The 16,860-nt window shown below is 37.2% G+C and overlaps 1 protein-coding gene across 1 annotated transcript in view; it reads left to right on the top strand.

Annotated features, from left to right (window-relative positions):
• ENPP1 (ectonucleotide pyrophosphatase/phosphodiesterase 1) overlaps positions 1-15,720 on the top strand; it is a 53,237-nt gene extending 37,517 nt beyond the window's left edge. The window contains exons 14-25 of the mRNA XM_053938034.1: positions 532-563; positions 2,142-2,269; positions 3,310-3,379; positions 5,345-5,432; positions 6,265-6,440; positions 6,949-7,000; positions 9,414-9,568; positions 10,835-10,970; positions 11,770-11,850; positions 12,284-12,416; positions 13,066-13,222; positions 14,052-15,720. Of these exons, the coding sequence (XP_053794009.1) occupies positions 532-563; positions 2,142-2,269; positions 3,310-3,379; positions 5,345-5,432; positions 6,265-6,440; positions 6,949-7,000; positions 9,414-9,568; positions 10,835-10,970; positions 11,770-11,850; positions 12,284-12,416; positions 13,066-13,222; positions 14,052-14,219 (1,376 nt within the window). The 3' untranslated portion in view covers positions 14,220-15,720. The remainder of the gene's footprint in view (positions 1-531; positions 564-2,141; positions 2,270-3,309; positions 3,380-5,344; positions 5,433-6,264; positions 6,441-6,948; positions 7,001-9,413; positions 9,569-10,834; positions 10,971-11,769; positions 11,851-12,283; positions 12,417-13,065; positions 13,223-14,051) is intronic.
• Positions 15,721-16,860: the final 1,140 nt, after the last annotated feature.

Here is a 16,860-nt window from a genome sequence, read left to right as displayed (position 1 = left end):
CTTTTGGCTTCAGCCTAAGCATCTGAAATTTAACCAGCTGGTCATTGGCTTTCTTCCTAAGGATATTTGCTAAGCAAAACTGCTGTCCTGGTAGTTGCATTTTTGTCTTTTTCTTTAAAGACTTATTAGCAAAGAAAAATTCACCTTGATTATCACAGTATTTAGTTGCTTTTTTTTCCTGAAAACTTGCTTCTTGGATTATTTTTCTAACTGTGGTTAATATAGTTTACATCTAAGTATAATTAACTTTTAACTAATAAAATTAACTAAAGTCTAACTAATATAATTTAAATTTAAAGCTGTAAATAAGTAATCAAGGGGAAAAGAGGCTGAACTAAAATTTTGTAAAAGCAATAGCTTGACATTTTAGGGATTATATTGCTCTATATGGTTTTCAATCTGGAAAAATAATTTCTTATGCCCAGAAATTTATTGAAACGTATCATTTTTATTATGTGATGGGTATGTTTTCATTTTACATCTGATCTTTTTAAACTTAGGTGACTAATACTTAACATATGATTCTTCCAGTTAATTATGAAGGCATTGTCAGAAACCTCACGGTAAGCGTTGTCTTATCTGTTGCTCTCGCTTAATTTCTGCTGACATTTACAGGTATTTTATAGCATTAGCTGTTTGCTGGGCAAGTTACATACTATGTGTACTTTGATTCAGTGACAGGATCAGGGGACATAATCTTATACTGCACCAGGAGGGGTTTAGGTTGGACATCTGTGTTACACTATGACACGAAATAACTTACAGATGCATGTTATGTAAAAGAGGGAAGAAAAAGAACTGAAAGAAAGATATTATTTTCTGACTCTACTATATATAAAATATTAAAAGTGATAGTGGTTTGGAGGATAAAATTGCCACCTCTCCAAGTACACTGGTCAAACTAATAGTCTATCAATTCTGTCTACTCACAAAGAAGAATGTAAAACAATCATTATTTACACAAACAGTGTAAAAAAATTCAGTAAAAATATGTAAACATCAGAAGGTATAAGAACCTTTTAGAAGATCTTTAAAACTCTCAAAAGAACAGGGCAACACATCTGGAAGAATTTTTTCCAGTTGACAAGGTGATGTTCAGTCATAGTTGTATTCAATGATCTCAGATGTCTTTTTCAACCTAATTGACTTTACGTGTGACCTTTGGTTAACAACAACAACAACAGTAGTTCCACATGGGGAAGGTGAAATTTGAATAAGGTGACATACAGCTATCGAGTTGTGCATTAACTAAAGCTTTGTCTTCATTTCACTGTATTGTGTTTTTCTTCCAACTGGAGAACTTGTGTATCTGGACCATACTAGCTGAGGGCCACGTCAGTGTAAAGCTCAGCTCTATTGCCAGGACACACACAGGATTTTCTTGCTCACACCTTTTTGATAAACAGCTTTGAGAGAGGACATTGAATTTTTTTTTTTTTTGGGGGGAAGGATATCAGTTGCAGTGTAATGAATTTGCTTTTTTTCCTCTGTCCCTGGCTTCTGTTCTCATCCCTGCACCATTATCTGTTCGCCTCTCATTTGTGCATACACTGCTGTTGGTGATAACAATGCTGTTTGTATAGATGACTTCAGTATTCAAAAATTCCAACATTATAGTAGAGATTTTGTTTTGCGGGTATTTTTTTTTCCTTTTTAAAATCATTAATGGATCTTGGTTCATAAAAAAGTTTATTTGTCCCTGTGTGATCAGTCTAAAAATCCTGAAATGTCTGTTACCTTCTCTATTACAGAGCTGTAGACTTTTTGCACTGGACAATTTCTTATCACTTGTGAAAGTATCATGATGTTCATGTCTTAGTGTAATTCTTTATTAATTCTATGCAGAATGATTTGATTCTATAGAACTGTAGGCTGTAAGGAAAAAAATGAAGCAAGTTTTCTCTATAATGCAATATTAAATATCTTTTAATAACTATTGAATCCAAATCCAGTCAGTATTTGTGATTTAAGTATTCATTCATATGTGTCAGATCTTATGACTCCAAACCCAGTGGAGTTACATTGTTTTTAGTGGAAATTATTGCAGAACATTTGTAATTGATGTGCTTTGTAAGAACTGTGCATGACATAAAATATGCATTTCACCAAAATTTCCTTATGTTTTAATTTAAACATTTCAGTGCGTAAAACCAAACCAGCCTTTTAAAGCTTATATGAAACAGCTGCTCCCCAAGCGTTTCCATTATTCCTATAATGACCGGATCGAACCGCTGCACTTTTATTTAGACTCCCAATGGCAGCTTGCTCGGTAAGTTTCAGTTCTCAGTACCCAACCGTACAACAAATAATTTATTGTTTTCTCTTCCAAGTGCTTAGAGTTCAGTGATAGCTATTAGAGTGTGATATTCCTGTTTGTCATAGCAAAGGAACACTGCAAAGGAACAATGCATGCTTTTTTCTGCAGGTTTTGCTGGCCTGGGGAGGGTTAATTCTAAATTGGCAGCTAATGGTATTCTGCCTGCTGGGTATGGAGGAAGTGCCAGGTTAGAAGCTACGGTACTCACTCTCAGATACATGAGCACATCTTGCCATGCTGTAGGAATTTCCAAAGTGAGTCCATGAAAGCAGAGCAGGTAAATAATTTCTAGGTTAAATCAGTCTTGTCAGTCATTGAACTTACTGAGTCTGTGGTAGTTAATTACTTTGTGTTTTGATTAAAGAATTTACAAGTCCCAAAACAGTGGTATCTGTTGTAATGGTATTAATTTTGAGCACCTCTGTGATACTTCAGGGCTTTCATCATGGAAGAGTTTTTCAGTGCACTTCTTCAGTAAGTCCTGTTGTGTAACAATGTAGATAGACATGTGCAAGTTGTGCAAATCAGGTTTGGGTTAATAGAACTGTGTGCTTACATGGTGTGTATGGACCTAGGACAGGTTGGATGTTTGTTTTTATTAGACTGTAAGATTCCCATCTAAATGGTCTAAATTAGATAAGTGTTTTTTTTTAAAAATATTGAGAATATACTTACATAAAGAACTGTAACGTTTTTACTCAAGTGACAGTGAACTGAAAAATCTGTTACCCTGAAATGAATTTTTTTTCATTTGTCATGTGCTTTGACTTTAAATGACTCTGACAGACACATAAAAATTCCAAAGGGATAACATTTGCAGAGAAAATTGCCATTCTGATTTTAAAGGCTTTCTCCTCCCAAGCACTAAAGACTTCTCATTCCTTATGGACAATCCTCTGAGTATCTTTAAACAGAGAAGTAAATATATCATCCCTGAATGTACTTTATGCTGATGTGATTTGTGAGTTATACAAACTGTGTATTTTTAATAGAAAACCACTTGAGATTAAAAGCTGCAAAGGTGGATTCCATGGCTCAGATAATCGCTTCCCCAATATGCAGGTGAGGTTTAAGCTTATGTTTGCTCTTATTTTTACTTCCTTCTATTTCCAAATGCTGTGTTGGCTGGCTGCTGAGGTTTTGTTTGTTTGTTTGATTGATTTAACATCTGTGATATTATTCCATCTGCGGTTAAACAGATAAAACATTTATAGGACTGATATTGTGATGTGCTGGATAACCCACAAAAATAAGGAGAGTCTTGAACTTCTCTTTAATGAGAAATGGGAAGTGATCATAGGGAAACATGAAATCAGATCCTCAGTTTAGTCTAATTTGGGGAAGCCACTTAACCTATCCTCTGCCTTAGTTTCTGCTCTCAATAAAATGAAAGCAAATATTCCTGATTTCAAAAAGCTATTTTCAGGATTAAAATCCACAAACTATTTTGAGGTACTTGGAACTATTGCAGTGAATATGTGTAAACACTTTTATAAAGAGAAATCTTCTGAAAGATCTTATAAAGAGAAATCTACATGGCCTTTGTAGGTCTTCTCATAAATCTTGTTTTCAATAATTTTCTCTCTTAAAAGTCTTTTCTTTTTTCATGTGTTGTAGAATTATATAATGTTGGCATCAAACTGACTTTTTAAATCTTAGATCAATTTACCCTTCCAGGCTTATATTTCTTCCTTGATTTGACAATGGAAAACCTCTTGATAGCGTTTCTAGTAATGGGTTGCAATCAGCAAGCCATGTGATGCCAAATGTATTCCATCTCTCTCTGCTGCATTTTGACTGTGTAATCTTTTTTCAGTAGATTGACTCTACTCAAACTTTTTTGCCACATTTGGCATTGTCAGTTCACAGCACCCCTAACAAGTCTTAAACCAGATATAATTTATCCTTTCTGTGGCTATCATTGTAGCAGCATAACAGTATTTCATACTCTATAACCAAAAACAACAGAAAGGAGGTAGCATGTCCCTGCCTCATCTGGTTCAAATTAGGCTAGTTGAGTACATGATTAGCCTGCAGATTCTAGTATCAACAGTTGCAAAATAATGCCCTGTGTTATGCTTTAATCTCAAAAAAAGGAGTTAAGAGTTGAGTTTTAGCCTCTGTTTTTGCCACACAGCTATGAATTCTGAGACAATTGCATTGTTTGCAAAGAGGTTGGAGATCTTATCCAGGGACGTGCTATACATTGTAAAACATCCATCACTCATTCAGTATCTTGATTCCACAGATGTGTGCAATCTGTTTATCCTCATTAAAAATAAGCTGACAACAAGTTTTAAAACAATGTTTTTGGCAGCAGTTGAGCTTAAGCATTTGTTGCCCTTGCCTCTTTGTTCATGCAGCAAACCTTGCAGTATGCTGATGCAACATTTGTGTGGCTGCAGTGTCAAGTAGGTTGGGGAATTGAACCAGAAGGAAAAGAGCTAGCAGGAAAAAAAAAAAAAAAAAAAAGGTTTTTGAGCTGGCAGCATTCCTGGATCAGGTCCAGTACCGCTCGGGAAGTGGTGCAAGAAGGAAGAACAGCTGCAAACCAGACATGGAAGCCTACAATCCTACCATTGCTTAAACCACTTAAAGCACAGTTACCAACAGATGTTTTTATAGCCCCAAGTTAAAAGCTTCCAAATTGTTTAGAGGATGTGATATGTGATGGTTACTTTGGATCAACATTTCCATTAAATATTTTAAAGCTTTTAAGAAAATACCTTTTAATTGCTTCAAAAGCAGAGAAGAGCAAGGGATGTCATAAATGGCTAAAAGCAACAATAAGGCAGAACTGGGTTTCCTAGTACTCTTCTACTACTTTTAAAAATTATTCTTATACATCTACTATTTTTTTTTTTTAAGAAAAGCACATTCTTTTGACTTGATACATACTGTGTTGGTAAAAAGATTAAGATTCCAAGATTAAGTTCTTGGAAGAAAATGCCCTCTGAGTATAAAGATAATTTTCATTTCAATTTTTCTTAAACAGAATTCCACTATATTTTTCTCTGTAAATACTAGGCTATCTTTATTGGTTTTGGACCAGGATTCAAGTTTGGTACTCAAGTTGATCCATTTGAAAACATTGAAGTTTATAATTTAATGTGTGGTAAGTACAATGGATGGGGGGTCAGTTTTGTTCAGTAAAATATAATGTCTTTTGGGCATTGTAAATCTTGTAATAACAGATTGTTAAGTGTCCTCACAAACTCATCCTTGAGAGTTGCTGCTGATTTTCACAAATCAGCTGTTTGTTTTTCAGTGGAAGGGCCACCTCTAAATGACTAACATCAATTTAGGATCTACTGGTCTGGCTACCTTGTATATCTCTTTTTCTCTGGTCACAGTGGAAAAGCTCTGGCTTTTCCAGAGCTGGTGCTTTAACTCACCACTACTAAAAATGGCTACTTCACAATCTCTCTACCATCATGAAGGGAAGCCTCTTTTCGCTCCTCTTTCAAACACAATGTTACTGTGACTCCTTATTCCTGTGACTGTTCTTCATTCTGTATTTCCTGTTTTCTCCAAAAGTCTGTTGCAAGATCTACCACTTTCTGTTCATTTATTCCCCTTGAGGTCCTCACCTGTTTTCCATTGTTTCCTGCCTACTTCCCTCTCTCGTTAGAACCTATACTGCTTCTGTGAGAATAAAAGTATACTAAAGATTTTGATCTAGAAAATGCTTAAGAGTACTGCAAATGCTTGCGATTGGTGGCTGTATTCAAGCGACTTGCTCAACCTTACAAGAAGACTAGTACCATACTGAACACTAGCTAAGAACCTGTGTGGTCCCTTTTAAAGAGGTTACATTACTTTTCTTTTTGGACGTTATGAGCAGCAAGCAGTGAAGCTTTGACTAATCCAGACTTGTAAGCACAATGTAAACAGCTGTGTATTACAGTCTTTCTTCTCCTGATAATATCACTTGAATTCTTTCATAGATTTGCTTGGTGTGAAGCCAGCCCCAAACAATGGAACTCATGGACGCCTAAACCATTTATTAAAGCACCCTGTTTACACCCCCCACCACCCCAAAGAAACAAGTCATCCTTCTGAATGCTCTGTGGTGGGAGAAAGAGCTTTTTCAGTGAGCCTTGGCTGCTCCTGCAGGACAGGGGTAAGCACTGAAATGGTTAGTGGAGGCAGAAGTCTGTGCTGTATTTAAAGAGTGAAACTTTGCATTCTCCAGATAGTTTTACAGTCCCTTACTATTGGTTTCAAAATCAACTCTTGCTTGGGGTTGAGTGCTATCCTGTATTTGTGAGTGCTATCCTGTATTTGTGTATTAATTTTTTGCAGATTGCTTATGTTAAGTCACATTAATCTCTGAAGAGCCTGGAAAAACCCCACAGAAGCTTGATGGGGAAAGCATTCAGTTCTTGGCTTGCCTCAATTATGTTGAAATTTCTGTTCTGTGAATATTGTGTTTGTGCTGTGATTTTCAAGCCTTTAGATTTGCTTGTGGTAAAATCAATTTGTTACTGGAAATTACCTGTAGTTCCTCTCCAGTACATGTCAGTGAGTTCTGTGTATGTATGACTTGCAAGACCGAAGTTACATTTAAGTGTGGTACCAACTCATAAGGTGCTTTGGAGAATCTCACTGCTTTTCCTTTATAATTGTAGGGCTTGCCAATAAGGGATTTTCATCAGCGTTTAAATCTTACTGAAACAGAAGGTAAGAATTTCAGATAATTTTATAAAATTAAAAAGCTAACAACAACAACAAATTGTTAGTGATCAAACATTTTATGTTTTTAAACTTCTGAGCAACTCTCAAGTAAATTATGTGGAAAATGCTTTGAAATATTTGCTGGAACTATAGTCCTGCCTGGAGAATTTGTGGATGCCTCACCCCTGGAAGTGTTAAAGGCCAGGTTGGATGGGGCTTTGAACTACCTGGTCTAGTGGAAGATGTCTCTGCTCTTGACAGGGTGGTTGAAACTAGATGGTCTTTTTGGTCTCTTACAGCCCATACCATTCTATGATTCTCATGTTTTTGAATACAGTCCTCCTGAACCATTTGTTCTCAGGTAAATGTGTATCCTTATACGTGTGTCTTTATGGCATATGTGTTATCTATTACTTTTGACTTCTCTAGTACTGAGGTAATGAGCATTCCAGAATGGGAAGCAAGAGTGTTGTATGGGGACATACCTGATAACAAATCAATGCAAATAATGATACCCATAATGGCAGCATACTTTTAATGAGGCATGAGGAGTATTTCACATGTTTGTTATGTGGTCTTGAGTTGTTACTTCTTTTATTTGTGCTTTATTTCCATTCATTGGACATAGATGTGCCATGTTTAAGCTGCAGTTTGCAAGGCTGTAGATGTGCTCACGAGTCATAAAACAAAATAAACTATTTTGAGCATGAAACAGGTAAAAATAGTACAGTAAATAATGAAAACTGTAAGTCAAAATGGAACCTAGTCCCAGATGTTAATGGGATGTTAATCAGCCTTAATGGATGATATCAAGAAGATTAGGCTGTCAGAAATAGGCTGATAGAGACCTTGCCGTGTGTGTGTGTTCATGAAACCTTGGGGGTTTTATGCAAATAAGCTACATTTGGCAATACCCTGCTATAGCTCACTATTGTTAAGAACTGGACATAAATGCCAGTTACTGGCAGGGTCCAGTACTTGCTGCTTATCCAGAGTTAATTCAAGGCTTCTGTTGATTTGTGTAGTTTGTCCTGAAACAAAGAGTGGATAGAGCTTTCTTGAATCTTTTCCACTAATGACAGGTCATCATTTTAAAACATGTCCCAGAACCCTTTTAAAGTCTTTCAGTATTGTAATGCTCATGAAAGCAGCAAAATCAAATCCAGTTAGAATGATACGATGTGTTTTCTCCAAAGTGGGCCGGGGGTTTTGCTGAAACAGACTCTGAGTATCCCTGAGGGCTTTGCTTAACCTGGCTTTGAAGAAACTTGACAAGGCCAGACACAATAACATATTTCAGTTCTCTTTTGTAGAAATAGGAACTTAAGGCTCTAAACCTACATTTTTGAAGCAGCAGGATTTTGTCTTGAATTATCAGTGAGACCTGCTATAGCACTGTTTTAACAGTAATAATTTCATAATGAATCGTATTGATTAAGAACTAATTACATATTAAAGCATTTCACAGATGAAAGAATTCTAGTAACCGGCCTGGAAGTGCCTTAGGACTGTATAGAGTTCATTAGTTACTTTGGTTTGCATGTTCTCTCATTGGTTGTCATAACTTGACAGTGTGTAAGGACAAAAATTATAACTGCATCTTGAGTTTTATGAAAAAAATATTAATTGTTTTTCCCTCATGGGTGAAGAAGTAACTGTCATAATCTTCACTTTTCTTTTATGCTGTGGAATTACTGTGGAAAAAGCCCTGCAAATTCATTGCTAAATTTCTTTCCTCATTTAATACATTTGCCTTAAAACTATATCATTATTTGTGGAAGGTAAAGACTTACTTAATGGAAGATATACTTTGACACCTTCTTTATAATTTTAGTCATGTAATGATTGAAAATACTTGAATTTTCAAAGGCAAAGCAGTGAGTCCTTGCACAGCTGAAAATCCAATCCAATACTTCACTGTATTGTTTATTTAGAGCTCTGTATTTCCTAGTCTTTTAAATGCATTTTTACATACAACTGTGTGGTTTCTACTGAATAGTAATTTCAAATCACCAGAATTGGTTTCTCTGCCATCTAAATGTTACATAAAAGCAGATCCCACATTTTTAAATTGAAGCACAAAGTCAACAAAGACTTAAAATTTATCTCCTTAAATTTATCTCCTGTTTCTAGAGGCAAAAGGTTTTGGTTCAAATATAAGCTACATTTGTACATAAGCTACATTTGTAGATGTTTTTTACTATAAGTTTAAATAATTTCTTTTTACTGGCTTCAACACCTAATTTATTATCTAGTATAGAAACTATGCCTTTGATATAATAATGAAATTTTTTGTCCCATTTCTGTGGCTTCTGTTTGCTTGGCAATTGAAAACTAAGGCAGCCTTAGGTGTCTAAAAGAGGAGGATACTTAACAACCAGTATTAATTGAAAAGCAATAAGCACTATTTCTGTTGCAGTTGAGAAGACAGAGGAACTTAATTTACCCTACGGACGTCCCAGGGTTCTGCAGAAAAAACATAATTACTGCCTCCTTTACCATTACCGCTACGTGAGCGGGTACAGCAGGGACTACAGGATGTCTCTGTGGAGCGCGTACACTATTGGCAGAGATGTAAGTATAAAAAGAAAGATTAGAAGCAACCTTGAACAGTAAAAATCTAGAGTGTCAGTTATTCCTGAAGGCTTCTTATGTCTACTCATGATAAGAGTCACCATGGTGGTGGAGTCACCATCTGCAGAGGTGTTCAGGAAAGGACTGGATTTGGCACTTTAGTGCCATGGTCTAGTTGACAAGGTGATGATCAGTCAAAGACAGTTATCTTAGAGGTCTTTTTCCAGCTGAAATGAGTCTGTGATGTTATCTCCCAGGGAACCAAGTTGAATCACATAAGATATAAAGTGGAAATTTATGTGAGGTTTGCTATGCTAATAAGGATTAGCTTTGACTCTTCCATTTCTCAGAGTGAAACAGTATGCCTCCAGATTGAGCAGATCCATCAGGAAGTGAGGAATCCATCGCCATTGGTATAGAACCCCTAGGAGACTACACTGACAGCATAGGTCTACTACAGCAGTCTGTCAGTGCTGCCCTTAAAAACTGGCCTCAATGTGGGTTTCATAGTCTTAAAGCAGTTTGTAATGTGGCAGGATCATTTTGAAAAAGTAATCTCAGGACAATCTTGAGCTGTACATGCCCTGATATGATCCTTCTCTCAGAATATAATCCTAATTGGGGAAAAAAAGAGATCAGTGAAAATAAAGCTGGTCATTGTGGTCCTGAACCCTATGCTGAAGATACACCTGTTCAGAGTAGAGCACTGATCTGATGAATGAAAGTTTTTTCAAGTTGGCCTTTCCCATTCAGAGAAAATTTAGAAGCCAGATCATACTTAAAAGGAATTAGGATAGTAGAGAATACTTTTAAATTGATTATCTGGGATTCATTTGTTTTAAATAATGACTGTTAAATTTAATTAAACTTTGGCAAGATTTACTTGTTCCTAAATGTTTTGAGGGTAGTGGCATGAAACAACCAGTTACTCTAACAAGTGGCCTGCACATCTATCTGTCAATTATGTGAGTCTGTCTATCTGTCAGTAAATCAGGTTGTCTTTAATGGGGACCTCTAGATTCTCTTTTAGAAGGTGTTATACTTGACTAAAATGCTGCAGTTATGTTCACTTTATTTCCAAGGTATATGAAGTGGATGGGAGAGCTTGTTTTCCACTGACTTAAGAGGAACAATTCTTGCATCATAGTTAAGCCCTTCACACTTTTAAAGGCAGCTGCAGCTAATATTTAGAGTTCTGCAGTCCCTCATACCAAGAGAATTATTGTAAGTCAGCTTTCACAAGGATACTTTCTTCTTGTTCAATAGGACAAATGGCTTTCTTCTACAGGAGCTGCCTCCAACTGTTTACACAAAGATGTTCGTATTTCACAGAATCATAACCAGACCTGTTTGTTTTACAACAATCATCCTCACCTAACTTACGGATTTCTTGCTCCTCCAAGTAAGTTCTTTGTCTTCATTGTATAGCATGTCTAATTTACATGATTTGTAATGCAGCAGGTGTAGTCTTTTGTAGGTGTTTTTGATACCTAATTAGAATACGAAACAGTAATTGATGAATTGTTGCAGTTCACTTCAGCATATGGGAAAGGAAAACATTCTAGATGCTTCAGCAGTTGGTGAGTTGTCCAAGATCACTTAGTACTTCCCAGAAGTTTTGACACTTATCATGCTTCTAAAGTGGCATCTCACAGAAGAATCTGGGAGGGACATGTAGACACTGAGTAAAGTCCAGCAAGCTGGTAAAATGCAAATTCACTCTGTATACATGGATAAATTGTTTGTGAACTGTTGCTGACCTGATATGGAAGTATTTTTATTGACTCTACTGCATTTGAATATCAAGTAGCAGGTTATTTAAACATCCACATCAAACATAGTTTGCAAAGTTTCAACAGAATTCTATATTTAAGCCTAGATTCTGCAGTCAGGGAAAGTTGGCCTGGCACTCATGAATTTTATTTCTCTCCCCACAATTCAGAAGCTTGTCCTGATATTTTTAAATCTCATGTAATTTGCCAACTGTGTATCTGACAAGTGTAATTGCTGCTGCTACTAAGATTATTTATTTTAGGTGGAATCTGGCAGGTACTGAAAGTCAGCACTTACACCCACATCGGTTTTGGAAAATGAAGTTAGGTCAGCTCCTTCTCAATGTTATTACACTGATCACTAAAAGCATGAAAATGCAAGTTTAAAGTAACAAATCCATGTGATTAATTGCCCTTTTTTTGTTTCAGATTTTATGATAGATGCAAAGAAACCCCACTATGATGCCTTGCTTACCAGCAATATTGTGCCAATGTATCCTGCATTTAAAGGTATTTTATTTTATGTCCATAGTTGAATAGAAGACTGCTGGTATTGTGCTGGCTTCCAAACCATGCAAATGACCCCTGGTTCCTGGGAGAGAGGGAACATGAGATGGTTGGCTGAGAGAAAATAAGAATATTCCTGGTTAAAAAGAAGGATAACTGTGGTGCTTCTCCTGGAAAAAAAGAGATACCTTTTTTGTAATGGAATACTGTTCAATTCTTAATTGTAATTTAAAATATTATATAGGTTAGATATGTCAGAACATGGTGCAGTGAATGCTGCTGCCCAGTTGGATGCAGCCTTTATCAACAGCAAACACCTGTAGAATTTATTTTCCTATCTTATCACGTCTGTCTATACTCCACTGAATACTCTGCAGAGTTGTATTAGCAGCTTCTACTGTGAAGATTGTTTCCTGATTCCATTACTGTGTTTCAGTGTTATGGAACTACTTCCATCAACATCTGCTGCCTGAATATGCTGCAGCCAGGAATGGTGTCAATGTAGTCAGTGGTCCTGTGTTTGATTATGACTCTGATGGGCTCTATGATACCCCAGAAAAGTTGAAAAGGTGAGAACCTTTCACATTCTAATCCTTTGTTTCTTTCCTCCAATACTGATCTGTTAGTAATTATTATCCTTCTTCAGAAAGACATGCAAAATGTCCTAAGCAGAAAAGTAAATTCAGAAGGCAGCAAGGAGCATGAAGAGAAAAATGCACCTTCAAAATGTGTCATCTTAAAACTGAAGGTGGAGTTTAAGAGAAGCTGTTGCATGTGGATTGATGTCTACCAGCCTGAAAACTTAGGACATTGCCATTGCCTCTAGGAGAGGACAAGGCAAGGGCTTGTCTCTGGTGGCATGGTTAATACTTCCCGAGCTGGCAGTGTTCTACTACAAGTTGTGGGTTACACCAGGTAGCAAAATTGGCTCAAGCTAGCAGGCAGAGAGGTTCCTGGACTCAGGCTGAACTCTTCATCGCCTCTGGAGTTTTACATATTTTTATGGCAAATCAATTTGTTATACCTCATCAAACTTGTTATTTAGCCTACAAGCCAAACTTGATTTTCAAAAATAGTAATCTGTAATTTTCCTTCCAGACCTAAGCTTTCTTTGGACAAAGTAGGTGAATTGATAAAATTGAATATAACTGAATGTTTCATTTGATCTTTGTGCAAGCATGATTTGGTGGATTTACAGAAAGATCTTCTGTATTTCAGATACCCTGGTAATTCAGAAGTTCCAGTTCCAACACACTTCTTCATTGTGCTGACTAGCTGTAAAAATACTTCTGAAACTCCTCTAGAGTGTGAAGGGTCTCTAGATGCCTTGTCTTTCATTGTACCTCACAGAGAAGACAACAGTGAAAGCTGTGCAGTAAGTAGTCTGTTTGGCCCCCATAAACATCTCGAGTCAGGCTGGAGCTTGTTTTGTTGGATATCAGTGATTAACTGGTTAAAGCCTGTGAAAATAGTACGGTCTACATGTTCATCTTCAGAGAAGACAATATTTTTGCAAACAGAATTATATCAAAGTCTGTGAATATGATCAAATGGGAAAATAGATCTGTTCAGAGAGCAAACTTAGAGCTAGCAGAATGGGGTCAGAGTATGCAGGGAGCATCAATGTGATTCATACTGAGACTTCTGTAATGCAACTATTCAGTCAACAGCTGAGAAGGATGAAGAGCTTCTAAGAGGAGTCACCCACAACAAAAGGTCAGTGCTAAGGCCAAATGCGTTCCCAGGAGGAGAAGACACAGATGCTCCTGAAGAGCACTGGTTGCTTCTAGTTCAGGTACCTCAGTATTGTGGTGAGAACACACATAACTGCGCTCCATATACACCAGAAAAAAAGTGTGAACAGTGTGTAGATCAATCCTGCAGCAAGGAATTAGAGTCAGACACAGCTCTCAGAAATATTTTTATCATACTGATGGTAGATAAATGCTGGACCTAACTTGCTATTCCCCATTATCACAACTGGTGCAGCTACAGGTTTTATATACTTGAGGAGGTAACAGCAAGAACTAAATTCAGATAAGATTCTAACTGTGTATAATCCTTGCACATTCTGTTTGTTAGATGCTTGCCAACAGTTATTGATTTCTGCCTTTATAAAACATCAAAATGTCTTTTTTTAGTAGATTAAATGCAAAAAAAGTTTTACAGCCCCTTTTTTTTTTTTTCCTTCTCTCTCTCAATAGGATGGCAAGTCTGAGTCCACGTGGGTTGAAGAGAGAATGAAGTTTCATACGGCTCGGATCAGAGATATAGAATTACTTACTGGACTCAGCTTCTATCAAGACAGAAAACAGCCAGTATCTGATATTTTACAGTTAAAAACATACTTACCAACTTTTGAGACAGTCTGATTTTTCCTATGGAATGTTGTTATTCATGTCACAACTCATTTGTAAATAGACTTTTTTTAATTAACGAAACCTTTTTTTAAAAAAAATAAGCTGGAACTTTTATTGAGAACTCTTGACCAAATTGCCAGTAGAGAGGAGAGTGGGTGCCATATTTGTATCTCAGGGACTCCTGATGGACTATGCTTGTGACACAGGATGCCAGCGCCTGTCATTCTCACTTGGATGTGGTGGAATCATGTCCATTATTATGCTAACATCATTTGGTCATCATAGTCATAGACATGAACACAAATGTTATCTTTGATATGCACTGGAGAGGGAGAATTTTATAAAGTATGGTTTATGACCAGTATTCTACTTTAAAAATGCAGACAATTAGCAAATACAGTTCTGGGAAAGAACTACATTCTTGGTGACCCTTGAAATCTAAACAACACTCTTCTCACTCCAGTTTTCCTTGAAGTGTGAATTGCACCCTGAGCTTTGTGTCATAAAACAATGCAGTGCTATGGTGCAAGAAGCTATACTGGGGTCAGTAGGATTGGTAACTAAACCTTCCCCCACAAGGAAGAGACGCCTGGCTACAGGAGTTCCGTGGGCTGGGAAGCCTTGGTATATTGCTGCCCTCTGATGGCTCCAACACCGACCGAGAATTAGATGCACAGTTGGTATGTTGTACATGCATCCTTGGAATGGGTGGGTGTAGGATGCATCAAGTCACCTGTGAATGAGAAAAAATTATGTCAGGAATATGTCTGAGCTCCCAGAAGTAATTATCTTACTTCAAGCTAAACTTAGATTTGATGAAAAATTTTGCTTTATCGAAGTAAAGATGTGTTTTTCTGTTTGGTAGGTGTACTTGTCAGCTGTGGTTTTGAAATCCCATTTTTGAATGCAGGTGCTGTCAGAGATGCAAATTCTGAAGAAGCATTTAATGACCTTTCTTGGAAGCTTTCAGGCTACACAAAGAGCTGCTACAGGCACTCAGGAGTGTAGGAACTCCCTCCTTTTCCAGTACACATATTACCACCTTTGTAATTCTCCCACTCTCTAAAGCTGATGACCCAAAATTGGCTCTGTTATGTATAAAATTTGGCATAGCCAATTTCACATTTATGGTCTTCTTATTTAAAAAGGAGAAAATACATAACGCACAAGTATGTTAGAAGAATGAAGAGCCTGTAACTGAGCAGAGAGGCATTTGACCTTATAGCTTGGCCAGGACATTGAAGGCTGGGTTCAGAGCCTGCTGAAGTCAGAGGAAGCTTTTCCATTAACTTCAGTTGAGTGGGCTGAAGTTCTGGGACCATTTTTTCTTTTAACCAAGTATATTTTCTTGATCTTAGGTTACAAGCATGATTTTTTTTTCTCAAGTAGTTTCACTGTGTGAAATCTAAATGTGTTGTAGCAACCTCACATTACGATAGGACTGTGACAGCATTATTCAGTGTAACTGCTTTGTAATGTTGCCTGTGACCAATAAACCCATCAGAAGTACAAAGCTGTTTGTGACCCTTTCTGTACCAAATGCTACCAACTGGTGCAGTTATAGAGCACAATTTCACTTTTTCGGGGGGAGGATGGGAGTTGCTTCATTTTTTGCTCCATGAATTGAAGATAATTTCTCCATCTGTAATGTTATTTACATTTATTATTAGGAGAGGAAGGTAGGGAGAAAGGTAGTCAAGATATTAAGGTGGTTTTTTTTTTGTTCTTTTTACTGTGTTTTTTTTTTATTTTTTTTTTTTTTTACAACTGGTACTGTCTCCTGAATACAAATGGATATGTTGACATCTTAAGGTGATGCCAGTTTCCATTAAGAGGCAGGGCCAGCCTAGCTCCTGGATAAAAATGGAACCAGCGTGTCTTCAAGCATGTAACTTCTGGTTTGACCTTTGATTTTGGAATGGAGAGCAGTTGTGAAAGCTATTATGGTCATCAAGACAGGGCAGGAGCTAAGTGGGGTTTGGGATGTGTCTTTGCCAGAAACTGACAAGTCAAATTGACAATGCAGAAAGTTATTCTCATTTAATGTTAATGTAAATATTTCTGCTGATTTAATTTCTTCTTTGATTTTTAAAGACATTTGTAATGGTGGTGTCAGAGCATATGAATAAATGCTGGTGCTAGTCCTGGTGTCCTGTGGCTAGTGCTACCCCAGGATGACAGACACTAGGTTGTCTTTTTGAAATCTGATGGGATGCAAGGAGCATCCTACAGTCACCAGCAAACTCCGTTCAGAAAAACTTGACAGCTTCATCTACCTGGATGTAAAAGTTTCCTGTTTCAGCTGGTGTATGGTATCAGAGCTTGTCCTGCTTCCATCCAGGACAGGGTTAATTTTTGCAGTAGCCAGGAGAGGCATGGCCAGGACCATGAGGTTATTCCATAGCACCTCACACCACACACAGGGGGCGGGAGGGAGGTTGGGTTCCTTCCTGCTGGCTGGTGATGGGGAGCACTCACCTGCAAATCACTGGCCTGTCTTCTGCAGTCTGTTACTAATATTGTTGTTGTTACTGTTTGTTTTCTTATCTTGTTATTTCCAGCAAATTGTTCTTATCTCAACCTGCAATCTTTACCTTTTGTGGCTCTAATTCTCCTCTCCATCCTCCTGCAGGGATGAGGGGAAAGGGGAGGC

Source organism: Vidua chalybeata, chromosome 3 (assembly GCF_026979565.1).
Source record: "Vidua chalybeata isolate OUT-0048 chromosome 3, bVidCha1 merged haplotype, whole genome shotgun sequence".
Taxonomy (NCBI): Eukaryota; Metazoa; Chordata; class Aves; order Passeriformes; family Viduidae; genus Vidua; species Vidua chalybeata.
Note: the sequence above shows the minus strand (reverse complement) of the source record. Positions and strands in the feature narration are given on the sequence as shown.